The sequence below is a fragment of the Schistocerca piceifrons genome, chromosome 3, assembly GCF_021461385.2.
Source record: "Schistocerca piceifrons isolate TAMUIC-IGC-003096 chromosome 3, iqSchPice1.1, whole genome shotgun sequence".
In the NCBI taxonomy this organism is placed as follows: domain Eukaryota; kingdom Metazoa; phylum Arthropoda; class Insecta; order Orthoptera; family Acrididae; genus Schistocerca; species Schistocerca piceifrons.
This window is the reverse complement of record NC_060140.1, coordinates 948,837,658-948,857,212: the sequence shown is the minus strand read 5'-3', so window position 1 is coordinate 948,857,212 and position 19,555 is coordinate 948,837,658. Positions and strand designations below refer to the sequence as shown.

The following is a 19,555-nucleotide window of genomic DNA, read 5'->3' as shown; positions in this document are numbered from 1 at the left end:
ATATACACACAACAAAAAGCTTTGCGTCACCCTGGTTCCCAGAACTCCTGAAGATAGACGTTGACTGTGGAGATTGTATCACAGACACAGTCCCTTTGACTGTTCAGAGATTCCACTAAACCCGTCCAAAGATGTAAACAAGCACGCATCAGCAGCGCCTATTAGGCGCAGGGGGTCCAACAGCCGATCAGTTCCAGACATTCCACCAGGAAGGAGGTACCGGGCTCGTGTTGCATATAGTTCAACCATGGCTAGACGGTCAATAAGGCGATTCGATCGCGTCCGCATTGTTACTTTGTGCCAGGGAGGGCTCTTAACAATGGAAGTGTCCAGGCATCTCGGAGTGAACCAAAGCGATGTTGTTCGGTCATGGGGGAGATACAGAGAGGCAGGAACTGTCGATGACATGCCTCGCTCAGGCCGCCCAAGGGCTACTACAGCAGTCGATGACCACTACCTACGAATTATGGCTCGGGGGAACCCTGAGAGCAATGCCACCATGTTCAATACCGGGTATTAGAGGTATCTGTGTGTACAGCAATCTGGACAACCACCTCTGAAGGTCTCGCTGTATGGCAGTACAACATGCAATGTGTGGTTTCAATGAGCAATAAAAAGGGCGGACATGATGTTTATGTTGACCTCTATTCCAATTTTCTGTACAGATTGTGGAACTCTGGGAACCGAGGTGATGAAAACTTTTTTTGATGTGTGTAATTCGACAAATTTAGATACTTTGACACATATAGACAATGAGAAAGCATGATATAAGTTTAACACAAAATAGTTTGACATTTTTCTTGGATTCTTTGCGCATTTATAGCAGATCACCGAAATGTCTGGCTCATGGTATCTTAAAATAGAAAAAATGTTATTAGAAATATTTTACTTGCAATGTTTCGGGGTTTTCTTTTCAGCCAATTTTTGTCATTGCAGTAACACTTTGGGCGTATTTGTACAGGCGTGAAGTGTTGTTTTCCCTGAGACAAGGCGTCACAAAGTTTTGTTGGCGGAAAAATGCTGGCTAAAAACATTGTTTTGTGACCTCAGAACCCTTGTGGTGATCCTAGAGTTTTTTTCCATGTGTTAACTACGTGAGTTAAAGCTACATTTATGCCTCACAAGAGACATTACCTCCATATTTTACAAGCGCAAGTACGGTAACTTTGAATCTCTGGATCTTGCTAATGGTTGTGATACTGAAGAAAACTGCAAGGTTCCTGAATAACATCATCTTAAAAACATATGATAAAAATTCGACTATTTGCCGTTAATAGAAATTATGGAAGTCGATATCGCCACAATTGGTGCTTTTGACACCCAAAAATGATATTTTTTTTCTTTTAGATTTTCTCAGGAACTGCCCATGAACAAATGGTGCTTTCTAAGCCTCTTAAGGTCCACCCTAGACCACACCTAATGCATAAGAACCAACCGATATGTTCAGTTTTCCTGGGCTGGAGGAAATGTGTATTGTTTAAATTTTGACTCTGTACTGTAGAATAGTCTTACATGCAGCAGAAATTCTTAACCTAGTAAGAACAGGAGTACGTAAGAGACTAGAACGCGTGGAACGAAAAATTCTCAGGAGGACAGTGCGACCTCGAAGAACACAAGGTAGTCAATTTAGAAGACGAGAGAACCAAGAACTATACACCAAGGTAGAGAGAATCTCGGACATCAGCAGCGAAAGGAGGAGTCTGATCTTTGGACACATCCTCAGAATGGACGATGGGAGGTTAACACAGCAAATAATACTGTTTCTGGTGGGCAAGACAACCGAAGTACACTGGGTCCAAGAGGTGCAAAGGCGTCTAGAAGAAATAGGAATACAGGAAACAGGTAATACAAAAGAGTAATTTTTAAATAAAAAATCTAGGCTTCCGCAGGTTTCGAAGACGGAACTAGACCCACAGCAAAGTCAGAAGAGCGAAGAAGGTTTCAAAGCACGAGAATGAAAGAGTATTGGACAATGAGAAAGCCCAGAAGAAAAGAAACTGACGCGAATTAACGTTGTCCTCAAATGGCCAAACCGGAAATAAAAACAAGAAGTGACAGCATGCCCGTTATTCCGAAAGTATGCAAATGGTCTCTAGGCCTAAGGTTATCCAGAACACTTGACCCCTTGTCTCTGTGACCAACAGAACCCTAGAAATTACTCTCTGAAAAATGCCAGGTGTCATGCACGCACTTATTTGCACCATTTGTGTGATCAGTGCAGCCCACGTTGCACTGGTGGAACAAATGTGAGTCTTTACCAGATGTTTGTGGTTCTAGCCGCGTGTATGCTCCCCCAACCTGCAGCTAATTAGTAAATAAACAATTCAGATTAATCTTTAGCTGGTGGTTGGAACAAAAAGAGAACAAGCGCAGACAGGAGATAGGTACGTGAGGTCTAGGCGCTCAGTCATAGAATATTGTGGCCATGTGCATGTGCTACGTAACGTGGTGTATAGTCGTATGAGGATTGTCTGTGTTTGTTTAACTCCACCAACCCTCGCACGCAACCCATCCCCGAACCCCGTCACAGGCTGCTTACAAAATGCTTCAAGATAAAACCCAACTATACCTCTACATCCTATTTACTATGTTTCAAGAACTATTATTAACCGACAAACCAAGGAATGTACCATACCTCCTATATATGTTGTACTTCGAAGACAAAAGAAGACTAGTTACAGCGAGCAGAGAGACAACTAGGCAATCACTTTCCCGTGAGGGGAAAACGAAAACATCTTAACATGTTGTACAACCGTGCGCTTCACAGTGGTTTGCAGAGTATGAATGGAGATATAGATTCTGCGCAGCTGTTTTCTAACTGAGAGATTCTTGGTAAAGATAAGGTTTAAAAAGGAGCACTTTGCACAGCGTATTCGGTATAAAAGCTAATAGGAATTTGTGAATAACAATAACAACAGTCAACATTCAATAACCATTCGAATTAGGTATCAAAAAAATTATAACAATTAAAAAGTCAAGAACGATGAGGTGTTTCCAGAAGCCGCATAGCAGTATGAAAAGTGCTTTATTCGCAGCTACCGGTTTCACGTCAGTGTAGACGCATTTCAAGTTCATCTGGGAAGAATACAAATCACTGAGCGAAATTTTGAAAGGGTAAGAATAAATCACCTTGATACAGATCTGTGGTTTTTGGAAATACCCCACCATTCTTGACTTCTTAATTGTTATAATTTTTGTGATAATTTGAATTGTTATTGAGTGTTGAGTATTGTTATTATACAACGAGTCTGAGCTATAGTTACCCTCCGCATAAAGTTGTTTGTAATAGAAATTTTTCTGGAGCAGTCTTCGTAATGAATGGCCTAAACTCCTTTTCAGTACTGGTAGTGCTTATTTTTGTGCGTACGATGGTCAGACAATGTTACATTAGAAGTATCCTTACGGCTGAACTTATTTTTAAATTTGGAGATTAATGTTCCCACTTTCTGTCTGCTGTTTTCATTTTACACACTACACTGTTGTGTGAAGAACTAGGCGAAAGATCTGTATCCAAACCTTCCTTTTACAGTGTGTCATTCAACCGTAACTCCTACAACATTCATTACTTATTTCTCAAACCGGTTTTTGGCTGTTACGTGAGCATCAGGTACAAAGTTAAAGTATGTGATACAGTGAAATTTTGTTGCATCAAATACTTTAAACTGGTGCATCTACAGATTATCTCCGTATCCGAAGTTAGGTTTAGGAATAAAACATCAGGGATTATTTCAGTGTAAATGCTATGTACGACCATTTAACCAAGGTAAAACATGTTACACATTAGCTATATACAAATTACAACAGTTGTTCATAGAAGAAAATAAATTCAAGAGTAAAATTTGTTTACATATTCCAAAGATGTGGCTGAAAAAAATAATTTTGTCTTTATAGCTCCTACATTACAAACAGATATGTTGTATTAGAGAAATTAAGCAGGTGAGCCAGTCATGTGTGATTACACAATGTATTTTTTCACACAACATAAGAAATTATAGTAACTGGAATAGAGGAAAATGGGGTGCGTGAGTAAGGGGAGGAATTTACCACGTGGCCTGGATGGGGTTATGAGGAACATCTGCAGTTAGTAGTGGCGAGTAAGGGAGCTGCACCTGGTCATTCAGTACTAAGCTTGGTGTGATGGACATATGTTCATTAATTTAATTTACTTGAAAAATGTTCGTCTTCCTTCCTTTATTTTATCTCAGTTAAATAATCTTATACCGCATTTACACTGAAACCGTCCCTCTTGTTTTACTCTTAAACTTAACGTTAACATTTTTCATCTCTGGAAATTGAGATACTCTGCAGATATTCTAGTTTAAAATGTCCAATAAAACTTCACTGCACCACATACCTTTGTACCTGATGATTTCATAAAAGGCAAAAAACGATTTGTGAAATAAATAATAAATACTATATAATATTACACAAGTATCGCGTGTGTTTTCATCCATAAAGTATTAAAGATTCTAACAAGAACCGACGTAACATTCGATCGATGAAAGCTAAAATATTTACCACTACAAACCTCGGTATGGTGAGGTTCTTCCACTGCTCAACTGAAAGGTTGGAAAGCTCCCTGCCAGGGACGTAGCACCAGTGATCAGGAGTCTGCATAGCCAGGTAGAACATGTTGACGCTCATCAGGTCGAAGCATGAGGCAAAGCAAACGAAGACGATGTTCAGCCTCGTCTGGAACTTCCCCCGGGACCCAATGGCGTCCAGGACCTCCTCGAATGCTGGAGAAGCCTTTGTTTTTGAATTGCATTCTGGGATTCCAGCCTTCTCCTGAAAATGAATAACGAAGCAGCGGTGTTACTATCAACCTCACTGACAGGGAACGGTAATGAGTCCCCAGCAAGACAGGCAGACATTTGTTTTTTGTTTGTGCCTACAAAACTTATTTACCTGCAGCATCAGGCAGCGAGTGCCATAGTCTGCTGGTAGAGCATGTGGGCAATAGTTTTTTGTGTCTGTAGAGCTATCTGGTCCTGGTTCCAATTACCACAGCAGCAAAAGTTACCAGTCTCATTGACCCTAATTTATTCCGAAATATTTCAATCAGTTTATTTATTTAAGTTTTTTGTTTTTGTGTATAATCGCTCAGTCCATTTTATTGCTGTTTTCTCTTACAATTCGTGGTTTCTTTGTTTGTTGAATTCAATTCCTATGTGCATGTGATTAACTTGTGTCGGTATTGGGTGTTTGAGATATTACTAGTACATCCAGTAGCGTATATGCTCTGTGAGTTCAGTGTTATGTCGTTACTATTTCGAGAATAACAACGACTGTGCAGCAATACACTCTAGGACGAAAAAAAGAAAAGAAAATGAAGAAATGATGCACCACGGAGAAATAACCCAATGGGATGGAAATTAATAGGTATGGTGTACATGTGCTGACTGCAAGCAAACAGGTCATGAGAAACTGGATGCTTCAATATCACGTTGGTCCACCTCTGGCCCTCATGCAAGCAGCTATTAGGTTGATGCATAAGTTCATAGCATTTTTCTGTAACTTTAATGAACACAACAGATACATATAACAGAGACTTCAGTCATCAATAATAAATTCTCCTTCACCATTTACAATAGTCTCCTAATGCTGTAGTAACTTATAGCATGTTGAAGTGAAACCTCATTAGTGAACAGTACATTTGAGTAGTAGAGCAAAGCAGCCATCAGCACATTTTGTTAGCGCGGGTTGCCTACCTGAGAGGCAGTTATGCACTCAGGGGCAAACCTATCGTTCTCCTTTGAGTGACAGGTACTTAACCTATTGTTCTACTTAAAGGATCATTCATTTTGATTGACAGGAACTTAACCTATTGCTTCCCTGCCCCCTCTAACTCCCGTCCCTCCTCAGGAAACCTCACCCTCGCTGCTACAGGTACACTTTCAGGTCTGAGTTATTGGATAGCGCCTCTCACTCTTATCAATTTGACTGACTACTTAATTAAACTAATCTATTAATTAACTTCTCCCCCTCTGGTAAGCTCCCTCCCCTCCCAACATCTCTCCCAGAAATCGGCAGGAAAAGAGACTAAGTTGATCGGTCATTTTGAGGGAATGTGTTGCAGTGTGTGGAATATTGTTTAAACACTTTAGAAAATGTATAGAATATTATTTAATTATTTATGGCAGTGTATGGAATGTAGTTAATTTATTTAGTTAAAGAATTTGTCCAGAAATAGATTGCTGTGTATGGAATATATGGAAATTGGTGGAGAGGAAGTATCTCATAACAGGAAATTAAAGGATATATTATTTATTTACAAAGCATTCAGTTTGTGGGGGATGGATTTCTCTTGCTCATCATTCTCTTGTGTTTGGTAACATGTAGGTCTTGTAAGAAGCAATTACATGGGGCAAACATGTTGCATAACCTAATGTTCAGCACTGTACTCTAGGTGCCTTAACCTTTGTCAGCACTTAACCTATTGTTATGTTTAGTGGTTTTCCATATCACCCTCATTTCCTTAAACTCTTGTACCGCCCTTGATACCAAATTAAGTAATTATTCATGTCCTCCCACCATTTTCTGATACACTTTTCGAATTTCAGATGGTTTTGAACCCCATTTATGGCGCATTCTTCTTTGTCACCAACCCCCTTAAACTATTGTACTGCATTTTACATAAAACTTATTCAAATTAATGTAGTGTTCTGCACTTAACCTGCTGTTCTGCTCCATGTCGCCCACTCACACACATCCTCCCCTTCACTATTGTACTGCTAATACTACGTTGATATAAAAATTTATGCAAATTAATTAAATCGATATTCTTCACATGTATGGGGTAGTTTTTTTAATTCGTGGCATCCTATTAGTCTGTGAAATCGATGGAATATAGTTTAAAGAAAAGATCTCTAATAAAAAACACACCCCACAGCCCGACGGCGACGCCAAGGTCAGGGTGCACCAGCAGCCCCCACGAAGTGACGATACAGCAATCAGCTGCCAAGCCACGCACAGGTGTCCATTCGGGTCCCTCAAGCACGAGAAGGCCGCATCTCTTTCATGCATGACACCCGAGAAATACCTGTCAAAATACGTGTTCACCTAGGCACCATTGCCGCCGTGATGACACATAGCTGCGGTGCGGGTTCAGTGTCGAGAGAGATGTTGCAGTGCTTCTCAGAATAGCACAGGGTGTATTTTTCCTTGCAATCCTTATGGGACAGCCCATCTATCGCTGAATTTATCCATCAAACCGCTGCTCCTGCCAGTGTGGGAGCACTGCCCACCATTGTTTCCTGCAGACAAGACTTTCAGTGTCAAAAAACTATTTTGTACACATCGCCATATTGCACTGACAGTTAAACGTCACAAAAGTTGTCTACAGATCATCAAATACATACAAGACTCACAAGAATATTGGGAACCAGGAACATATTTACCAGTGTAACTACAATTAAATATTACGATTGCTGCTACAGTCTGACACCGATAGATGTACCGGCAATGTCTCCTCTTGATGGCTGTGGTACTGGAACGAATCTGAGTATCTATAGGGCACATAATTTTCCACATAAAAATCTCTCATAACCTTGCAGCTATGGATGTGCTGAATCTATGGTCCCTCATGATAGGACACCACTTATTTTCTCTGGTCATGTCCAACATAAGCCACAGAACATTACACTGCAATATGTACACATTATACACAAACAGTGCAGTTACCATTTATATCTGTACAGCACCCGAAAAAGTTATGGTATGCCTACACTCACACCGGCTATATGTCTCTATTCCCGTCAGTCCTAGGAAAGTATGTGACAAAGTCTTTGAATCAGTGCTTCTGGAAGCAGCTGCATCCTGCCAAGATTCTCTCAAACAACTGTTATGAAGGACAGACATCCGGCACTATGCGGTAATGAATACCGCACCTGCAGGCGTAATGCTTGGAAAGACACCACCATTGTGGGTTGGTGTACTGAATTCAACATCACTATCGATAGAACAACGATGAAAATGCGAGGGTATGCTTAAGGATGCAGATGAGGGGATGTATTGTCACAACCATATTACGTGTCCTGTTTGTACACTATAGCAGATCCAGTTGAACACTTGCATTGCTATATTGTGCAGCTGTTTACGGAATGAATCTATCACCACTTACGTTCGGATGTACTCCTCAGTGCATTGAAATCACAATTCACCATGTTGAATGCGTCCTTCCCTTACGACTAGACATACAAAATTTTCTTTTACATAGATAGTAGTTTGATTACGTCCCACAAACATCTGGTGATATGTTGGAACATAAGCCACACTCTCTTTATGTTCAAGCAGCAGCATAACATTTTTGATTATCAGTTATAGGTGTATAGAAAAATAATGATACGTCCACACTTGCACCAGCTGGGTGTCGTTTTCACACTGCAAAAAGCTTCCTGCCATCACATACTTGTCGATGAGTAAAGGATGTAATTATAATTTTAAAAAGCCCTAGAGTCTTTTCAGTTTATCGATTTCACCACTTACACGAAAACTTTTTGTACTTTCGATACTTGTAAATCCAGCCAACACACAATGGCACCTTTTATATATTCAAACTGCCAAGTCGGGGTTTGTGTCAGTGCATTCCATGCATAGCTTCCACCACCCAGGTCACACAATTTTCCCCTGAGTAAGAAATCATTGTGAGCCATTGAGTAACTAGAAACTTATCCCGTCTGTTAAGACCTTTACGTGAAAACTCGGAACCAAATGACGAAACTGATATTTTCACTCGTGAATACCGATGTCGGTGATTTAACAGATTCCAAATCATCACTGTAATTTACAAAATCAACTAAGGTGTTTCTCATGTCTAGAGAACCAGCAAACGTGTCCTCCACCCGTCTTTCTCCTGCTAGATGCACTCAACACACAACACAATCGATCTTCTCTCAACCAAATAAAGATGGGAAATGTGAAGAAGCAGTCACTCAGACAATTTACATGGGAGAGAATAATGGTCCATCGCAAACACATGTCCATATCGAATCTTCTAAAATTGCCATGCAATTACGAAAGTTGCCCAACACATAGTAAGTATTAGTTCGCTATTTGGTCGTCTAGAGGACGAATCGGTTCATTCAACTACGTTCCTGCATCCCAATAGGCCTTTCTATTTCGGCAGCTCCTGCTGTTAATGGGAAACATTAATCATTACCACCACATGCCACCGGCGCTGCACGCTAAGCATGCATAGGCAGAATCATCGTCCTAGGAAATTGGTCGCTTATATATTTGATCGCTGTACTTACAATTGAATGTTGCTATTGTCACCTCAGTTGTATGACATTCAACAATGAGTGAAGTATCGGAAATATTCCCTGCTGATGGCTGTGGCTCTGGAAATAGAAATATCTGTACAGGTCCAATGACTTGACATACTCTCCCCTTTGCTATCACAGTATTCCATGTGAAATCCATACCTTCCTTGCGACTGGACATAGTCATTTCCTTTGCACATGACGCAACACAAACATGTACTGTATAGCGCTGTTAATATTCCAGTGTAAGAAATATATCTCAAGCGCATGACATACATCCTTCTTGCAGGTTCCTCTAAGATAAACTATGGTAACAAACTGTAAAACGAAAAAACTACTTCCTTAAAACAGTGGCTGGGTGTGATACATGCAAAATGTAGCTCTCCAGAGATGTATAGCGTCCACTGTTCATATCCGATCAATGTTCAGAAATTATACTATGCTCGCATCAGTCCTATATAAAATGATGTTAGTAATGGAGAATACCTCTTACAAGGAAATAGATAAACGCATAGCAGCGGCGCCCGACATGTGAAATTACGCATCATGCCTCCACTAACTCTGTAAACAGGACATCTGTCAAGCAGATGTCTACATGCGGATTGCAGTGTCTCACGAACACCTATCGCTAACTTAGAATCATCTTAGTTGTAAAACTAAAGTCCCGATTTTATACCCAAGATGCGACAAGGGAATGGAGTACATCGCATAAATCTTCGTTCGTTTAGAGGAATGTGTCGAAACAGGATGGTCACGTTTCATCACACATGAGATGGAAGCCCACTGATGACGGAGAGGTTTGCTGTTAACGATCGCAAGTAGACGTTGCCCTAAGTCAAATATAGAACACGTGGTTGTATTCGATTCGAATGCAGGCTGTGCCACGCGACTGATACATCCTGACAGAACTGGGGAATAAATGGCCAAATGGCCTGCGCCAACATATCCCTCTCCCTCTACAATGCACCATCAGTCTCCCATTAAATCGTACCTCGTTACAGCTCCATCTCTATCGATCACCCCGTCCACTCTCTGTTATCCTTTAACGAAGATGTATGTCAGTTTAGAGGCAAACGGTTTCTGTTTTCCTTAAAAGCGTCAAATACAGAAGCAACTCGCGTGTATCACTGTTACCTCAATAGACATACAGTAGAATGCTGCCTCGGTGGAAAAAAGTAACTGTTTCCCTGGTTCCTTTCGCTTCCATATCGACGTTTTCTCGGATTCCTATTGTTGTCGCATACTTGTCCCCTTTAACAAGAATTGTTCTGCGTCAACTAGCAGACACGCAATTACTTTCTCTATTTCCCCGCATTTCAGCTTATTTTCCCTCAATTTATACGTATTTTCCATCATTTTTCGCAATTCTATCGATTTTTTTATGTCACATCTACCCACGCTCTCATGACATAACTTCTCGTTCCGTGTTCTAAAGCTGCTTGTAAATGCACACTATTTTTGTAAAAATACAGTTTTCATTCCGCATGTGTGAAAGTTTTACAGTGTGTAGACACATCCTTCCCGCATGTTTTCAAACTTAGTTCAACCTGTTCCCGTGAGTGGCGCCGTCACAGCATGTCTTAAAGATGGCTGCTACACTTGACGTTCGTCAGAAACAACGTGCTGTCATAGAATTCCTGTAGTGTGAAAACGAGACAGTGGGAAACATCCACAAGAGGTTAAAAAAGGTGTATGGAGATGCTGCTGTCGATCGTAGTACAGTTAGTCGGTGGGCAAGCAGGTTACGTGATGAAAGCCGCCACGGCAATGTTGGGAATTGTCCTCACAGCGGCAGGCCTCGTACTGCACACAGAGAGTTAACGAATTGGTGACTGCTGACAGACGCATCACAGTGAACGAATTGTCACGCTACGTTGGGATAGGGGAAGGAAGTGTTTGCAGAATACTGAAAGTGTTGGCGTTAAGAAAGGTTTGTGCCAGGTGAATTCCCAGGATGTTGACAGTAGCTCACAAAGAAACAAGAAAAATGGTATGCAGCGAACTTTTGGAACAGTACGAGAATGGTGGAGACGAATTTCTTGGACGAATTGTGAGGGGTGACGAAACATGGCTCCATCATTTTTTACCAGAGACGGAGAGGCAATCAATGGAGTGGCATCATGCAAATTCACCCAAGGAAAAAAAAAAAAATTCAAAACCGCAACTTCTGCTGTAAAAGTTAGGGCTACGGTGTTTTTCGATTCCGAAGGACTCTTGCTTGTGGACATCATGCCAAGTGGAACCACCATAAATTCTTATGCATATGTGACGACACTGAAGAATCATCAAGCTCGACTGAGTCGTGTTCGACCACATCGGCAAAAGCAGGATGTTTTGCTGTTGCACGACAATGCACGGCCACATATCAGTCAAAAAACCATGGAAGCGATCACAAAACTCGGATGGACAACACTGAAACACCCGCCTTACAGTCCTGACCTGGCTCCATCCGACTATCATCTCTTCCAGAAACTGAAAGACTCTCTTCGTGGAACGAGGTTTGAAGATGATGACTCCCTTGTGCACGCTGCCAAACAGTGGCTCCAACAGGTTGCTCCAGAATATTACCGTGCGGGTATACAGGCGCTGGTTCCAAGATGGCGTAAGGCAGTTGAGAGGGATGGAAATTATGTGGAGAAATGAAAATATGGTTCCTAAAGGATGTATCTACACACTGTAAAACTTTCAAACATGTAGAATAAAAGATGGATTTAAAAAAAATAGTGTGCATCTTTTGGAGTGATCCTCGTAGTACAGCTGCCAACACCTAGCGCAAATCCACCATATTTGGGATCGGGACGCGTAGTAGAGCACTGTACTCGACTGCATCTAGTCGCCTCCACCCACATATTCCACATTTGCACTGCGTTTCCCCTGTTTTCTGTATATCTGTGGATTACCTCTCACCACGTACAATGCAGTGGCCGGCGGCCTTAACTTAAAGACCCAGAGCAGTGGCGTTTGCGTAGCATTGTCAGTGCTAACAGGCAACGAACATTCCGTGAAAGTACCGCAGAAGTGAATGTGGTACGTACGGCGAACGTACCTGTTAGTACAGTGCGGCGAAATATCGTTTGGACCCTGGACGACTGGAAAACCATGGTCTGGTCAGATGAGTCCAGATTTGAGGTGGTAGGTTTCGAGAGTGCCACAGACCACAAGAAGCCATGAACCGAGTTGTGAATAAGACACTGTGCAAGCTGGTGATGGCTCCATGGTGCTTCGTGATGAATTGCCTATAAAATTGAGCTGCTCGCTATGAGTTTGGTTTTGGTGCACAGTGATCATACACCGCTCCTTGCAAAATGTAGCTAAGATATTGAATAATTCTTTAAATTTGGAAAAGGAGCTATATCTATTTACAGTCTTCAGAAAATGGTTTATAGGTAGCACAGTGAGAACTGATTACACAAGCAAATGATAAAGACAGAATAAAATGTTCGTAACATCCATCGTATTTCGTAAACGATTTGAACCATCAAAACTAGATGTTAGAAAATGATAACATGCAAAGAGGGCAGTATGTTTCCATGTTTTTAATATTCCAATCTTTCTTACATACCACGATATGCAAGTAACTATGGATTTTTTTCACTGGAATAATGTAATTTTTTTGAGGTCGTCGATAGCTGAAGAATCAATAGCTTTATTTGCTGAAACAGCTGTCGTTTTGGGCAATGCCTGTCTTCCCACATGATACTGGTTTATAAAACGTATTGCTGCAATAGCGTCTCAAAGAGAGAACTCATTTTACTAAGATCAACGCACAAGGGCACACAACATTTGGGTTAAGGAACTTTACAACTGGGCCTATTACTCAGATCAGTGATCTCACGATGTTTAACGTAGAGCGTTTTCCGTTTCGAATAGCGAACTGTCCATCCCTTCCTCAGATACACAGCAACCATTAACAGCGGGCTCCGTCATCATTGTCTGCCTTGATCCAACTTTCCCCAGTTTGAGCTTCCAGTCGTACACATACGCATTGTTCCACATGTTCGTAGACTCACGACGCAGAGACAGTTCACAATTTAATGTGTCTGTACCTGGCTTAGTGTGGAACTATTATTTTCCTCTGCTGCTTCTTCTTTAAGTGAGCATTTTAGCGATTCTTTTTGGTTAATAGTGCTAAATCAACCAGCCTTGGAAGGAGACATGTGTTGACAACACGAAAGTGGTTACAAGTGTAGCGATTGTGCTACGTTGTATGTGAACAGGAATTTGGAGGCCAATATTGAGTTTGAATAGCTCGAGCATTTACCAATGTATATTTTGTTCAAGGAACCTGCTGACCCCTTAAGTGAAAGTACATACGTTAACTTCCGTGGGTGTCTGGCGGACAATGTACAGTCACCGTCGATAATGACAGCTCCAAAGAATGCGGTAGTGCGTAACTCAGCAAGTTTCTACGAGATGACGTTCGTTGCAGTAAAGCACGCAGTCGTGTAGTACGGTAGCTGCAGGATGGCTATGGTTCCTTTTTTTTTTCTTTGCTCACAGTACAGCTGACGCCGCCTGACGTAGGAACTGCATAGCGTAACATTCAGTCGATATGAAGATTCATACCCTCTACGAATCTAAATAATCCATATTAGTTACTATCCGAAGTTGTTCGAATTTAGTACACAGCCTTTTGTTAATAGAATGATGCTGTCAAAATTTCAGATTTTTATTTATTATAGTTCTGAAGAAAAAGAGAATTACCTAAGAGTCCTAAAACCTACACTTATTTTTTAAAACCAAGTTAGGAACAATAACAGATTGACTTTCATTATCATTTGAAGCCATTCCAAAGTTAGCAGTGCATAAAAATCAATTAATTAGGATTTTTTTAAAAAAAAACTTTAGTCACTGTGCATTACGTAATATAAAAATCGGTCAAACTTATTATTTGATTATATTTTGCCGTGTGAATGCGTGAGAATGATTGAGAGAGTGTATGTGGGACATGCATTAAAATTTAATATTTCATTTTACATAAAACCTTGTAATAACGAACCGTGGGAAAGTTATGTTGCAACCACGATTCAGGTGGTGTATGTCGGTGTGTGCTTGCTTTTGTATAGAAGTAGCCAGATTAGATTAGATTAGTTTTTCGTTCCGTAGATCCGTGCTGAGGAGATCCTCGTGGATGTGGAACAAGTCAATTTTTTTTTAAGCTGAAATAACAATACAAATAGTATGAGTATATACATCATTTTTAAGCTGAAATAACGATACTAATATTATGAGTACATCATTTCTATTAAAAAATTCGTCAATGGAGTAGAAGGAGTTGGTCACTAGTAAGTCTTTCACGCTCCTTTTAAACTGATCTTTATTTGTAACTAAATTTTTTATGTTTGCTGGTAAATTATTGAAGATGAGTGTTCCTGAGTAGTGGAACCCTTTTTGAATTAAAGTGAGTGCTTTTAAGTCCTTGTGCAGATCATTTTTGTTCCTGGTATTGTATGTATGAACTGAGCTGTTTGTTGCAAAAAGAGATATGTTATTTAGGACAAATTTCATTAAGGAGTAAATATACTGAGAGGCAGTAGTTGGTATACACAGTTCTTTGAAGAGGTTTCTACAGGACGTCCGTGAATTTACTCCACAAATAATACGTATTACACGCTTTTGGACTCTGAAAACTTTTGTTAGACTTGAAGAGTTACCCCAAAATATTATACCATATGACATTATGGAATGAAAGTAGGCAAAGTATGCAAGCTTTTTAATTGTTATGTCGCCTATGTCTGCTAACACTCGAATTGCAAATACAGATTTGTTAAGTTAGAGGCCTAATAAGTTTATTTATCAATTTGAAGAATATTTCGCACTTCGTTTATTTTGATTAAACAAAATACAAGAATTTGAAGTTTTGCTGACATTAATTACTATCGAATTAGTGATGGGATAAGGCAAGATTTGACACGATAATGATCTGGAAGGAACGTTCTGATTGGTTATTTAGATCAACAACCGATCAGAATCACGCCGTTCCCACGCGAAAAGAGGAGTGTGCAGAGAGGAGAGTACCTCGAGAGTGAGTCGCTTGCTAGACGGTCTATGGATAACACGATGTCAGATCGCTCCATAAAAATACTCTGTAATATGAGGAAATAGTGATCTAATTTCGGTTCAAACATATCGTGATCGACACGACTGGAACTACGAACAATATGATGAAGGTTTGGTGTTTCTAAATCAAATACTTTGAGAGATATGAGCGTGTGAACTTTCTGGTCGTAGTAACAACTTCGCGTGGCGTGTTTCGTACTCTGTACGGAATATTTTAGCGAACGCCTCTTACGAAGAAGAGCACTGAAACGACCGAATGTTTAACTCGCGATAGTGGTGGGTCTGTGACTGATAGAACCTGATAATTAGTCGGGTGGGACTTACTAAATTCTGGCTGTTTTCCGAGTGAATATTTGTTATAAAGACAGTGAACTTTGAATGATAACGTTTTACCATATTAAATATGGACTTGATAGCCATTTCATGTGTTTCAATATGAATAAAAAGCAGAGCTAATCTAATTTTAAACGCTTTTCTGCAAGTAGACTGAAGATCCCGAACGTCCGATTTTTTAATCATGGCCTTTCAGGAACTGACTTTCAGCTAGAGTTACGAGGCCTCTGTGTGGTACGTATTAGGTGGTGGTTTCATCATGGCTGCTTTACACTGCCTAGCACGCGTCTGCTACCACAGATTGTGTAAGATGCCAGGCGAATCCAACACCTTCCATGAAAACCCTGACATGATAAGCAAATCCAGTAGTATGTCACATAGCTCCGAATAAATCGTGTCATTAAATTAACCAAAGTAATACGAGTTACGAGTGAGCAAATGGAATACCACAGACTAACACAAGATGCCTAAATGCATGTCATACATTCCCACCGTGAGACAGACACAGTTCCGAGGGGAGAAACGAGAGCAGAAGCCGAGAGCAGAACCGTGTTAAGCTAGAAGGCCCTACGATAAGGGACAAACTGGACACCCACGTCGCCAGCTAACCACTAGGACCACCCCAGCTGCAAGTTTTGGCGTGAGACTTTTTCGCGTCTTTGTTACGTCAGGACCACCCCCCAGCCCATGTTAAAAGATAGAGCCCTCCAGAAGAACAGTATAGATCTTACGATAACACAAAAAGGGCCACCCCCCAGCCGCAAGTTCTAGTGTGAGACTTTTTCGCGTCTCTGTTACACTAGGACCACCCCCCAGCCCATGTTAAAAGATAGAGCCCTCCAGAAGAACAGTATAGATCTTACGATAACACTAGAGGACCACACCCGCTGCAAGTTTTAGCGTGAGACTTTTTCGCGTCTCTGTTATGTTGCAAACTTTGAAAACATTGCTCCACCAGGAAAAGTATAACATTTCTCATTGGATAGACAGAATTTTTGTAGGCGGAGTTTAAGGTTAACATTGAGACCCTGATTGGTCAGATGAAAACACAGCCAGGTAGTTTTTTTAAACCAATTTCGGTAAATTGTAGTAAGGAGAAGTTAGGGGAGAGTTGCTTCCGAGACGGCGAGCTGAGCGGAGCTGTGCTGCCCACCGCCCCCTGACGAACACCGACAAGGTAATGAACGCATGCGATGCCGCATAACAGCGCATAAAGCTTCACTCAGAACTGCAGAAGTCTCATCTGCTACACCCCCCCCTTTTTGCGTAATACTAGTGTCGATCGTCAATTAAAGCTCATGGTGTTAACATTTGCCACTTGAAGTAAAAATCTGAAACGCGATGATTTTTCTGTTATATAGTTATTGAGAAGCCACATCAGCCACTGTAATTTACGACAAGTTAGATAAGTAATTAAAGATAATTGAGGGTCACTGTAGACCATTTTGATAGTTTTCTCTTTTGTGAAACTTAATTTAAACCTAGATTATAGATGTGATATGGCATAGGTCATCCTTCGATCCATTGTAGAACTTGGAAACCCATTCAGGGAATATTCGTTCACATTTTTGTTGAACGCAGTTGGTTTTTACCATCCTGTATTAAAACATTTCCTTTTATCAATAGTGCAATTTATAAACAATGTTTTGTGAGTAGAATAAAATTTCCAATGGTAAACTTAACTGCTTTTTCGACGTTATTTTACCAGCTAACTAAAAATAACCTTGAACCCCTTCCACTACATTTAGTTAGTATTAAGATTCTTTTACAGGGAGTGCAGTGGAGCTGACGCTGAAATCATTAAGTATTTGGTTATATCATCGCTAGTCTCACTGAACTCTTCTGAATTCTACATGTCATGTGTGGTCTGGCGTCTCCCTACCAGCAACAGGTCCCAGGTTCAAACTAGTCAATTCCCTAAAAAACACGCTCAGAGCGTCGTTGCGCGAAAGTGGTAGGGAGACACGATATAAAACAAACAGACACCACGCAGAATGTTAGAAGTGAAGGGACATCGGCGAGAATCCTATCGAGGTAGCTGGACTGAGCGATAGCGTTAACAAAAACGCAGACGACCGACCCCGCCACGCCGCAAGTGGTAGTATGCGCTGATGGCGTATAACTTGACGAACAATATGCAGTAAATCTGCCAGCCTTAGAGTACACAAAGATATGATGTGAACTGATTTTAAGTGGGCTGCAAAAACATGAACAAAAGCGTAGTAACGAGCATTACAGTACAATAAAAACATAAACCCACACATAAGCGATAGGTGCTTCACTAACTATACTGGAGAAAGACTGCATCAACTTACTGCTCTGTGGTCTTTTGCTTTCTATGCTTTGATTTTATAACATACCGCAAGAATCTAAATGCTCGAAGATAACCTCAATAGTACCTAAAACCTGGCAAATCAGCTGATAACCCTAAGAGTTATCGAAGAATGGCCCTGCTAAGTGTGACCTACAAGCTACTTGAACGGCTTATGGATAATAGACCCAGTACAAGATTACTTGAAACAATCCCAGTTGAACAAGCAGGCATCCGGCTTGAAGTTCGTGTCGGAAAGATCGCTTGGAGAGCGTAGTAATTCTTACAAGAAGAGGTATCATGGTATCGGGTTCAAGCAGGCTTCACAGGAGGTTTGTTTTGGGCCAAAACCTCGTACTCCAAGAAGTCAGCAATATATAAACAACTTAGAGTTTCGTGAGAAGTGGCTGACCTCTTTTCTGAAAAGAAATTCTTTTATATTTTTGGAGTACAGGGCCGCCTCTCTTGTCACAACCTTAAGCGAGGTGGAGGACCTCTGACCTAAAACGTTCCTAATCTAAGCAAGTAACAGAGTCAAGTAATTGAAGACGCAATGGATAAAACATCAAACTGGGTGAAGAGTGGGAGAGAAATTCCGAATTGTTTAAGGACTACCAACTGCTTATAAGTATATCATAAGACTCAATTCGCAGAGCCGCTTAGTGATGCGTGCTGTATTTACACCAGGAGAGACAATATGCACAGCAGAGGTACTTCAGATACCTTTGGTGTTTCTGATACACAACTCTTGGCAGCCCTCCCAACACACCCATCCAAAGTAGCCTGTGAACACCTGGCAGTTAGTGAGGGCGATTTCCAGCCGTCAACTCAGCAAACACAGTGAGGCTGTATTATACCTGCTGCAATATCTTAAGGAACAGTAAACAAATAACTTATGCCTGGTGCAGTGTTTTGCAGAATAATAAACAAATAACTTTATGCTAGGATTGCCGATTCTCTTTTAATTTGTGCGTCTGATATGCTACAAGTTTTCCCAGTGGCGTTTTGGAACTAAAGTGATTTATAGCCAAAAACGAGATATCTTCCACAACTGAAATGGTACAAGTTTTATTGTTTCTATTCAACAACTGAAAAATTGGTACAAGTTTTATTGTTTCTCTTCAACGTTTTTTGCGTTATGGCCGCTGAGATAATACGGCAGCAATGTACGATAAATGCGGGCAATATACACTCCTATTAAAATAGAGAACAATGTGAGACCATTTGTTACTTATTTGCAGTAACTCTAAATCACAGACACCGATTCATTATGGAACAGGTTAAGCAGCACACTCGTAAATTAGGAAAATCTTTGCAAGCATCCCAGAACTTCTCAAAAATATGTCTTTTTCACGTAAATATGTGATGGAATTTGGAAACTGTTAATTGTGAACGAGGATACTGTGGCCAAAGTGTATGAAGAGAACAGCTGAAGTTACAGTGGGCGATATAGTACTACACAATATATCACGTTCCTGAAAAGAACAGGTTAAGTTTACAATCGACGTACAAATACTACTCGTCACATCACGATACCCACATGAGTTTTGCTATAATCAACACGGAAAACACGTTTAAATTTTACATC

General features: G+C 40.7%; 1 protein-coding gene across 1 annotated transcript in view; it reads right to left on the bottom strand.

Moving 5' to 3' along the window:
- The window catches only part of LOC124789260 (carcinine transporter-like), an 83,739-nt gene extending 70,480 nt beyond the window's left edge, over positions 1–13,259 (bottom strand). The window contains exons 1-2 of the mRNA XM_047256557.1: positions 13,161–13,259; positions 4,529–4,788 (exon numbers count right to left, since the gene is read on the bottom strand). Of these exons, the coding sequence (XP_047112513.1) occupies positions 4,529–4,788; positions 13,161–13,259 (359 nt within the window). The remainder of the gene's footprint in view (positions 1–4,528; positions 4,789–13,160) is intronic.
- Positions 13,260–19,555: the final 6,296 nt, after the last annotated feature.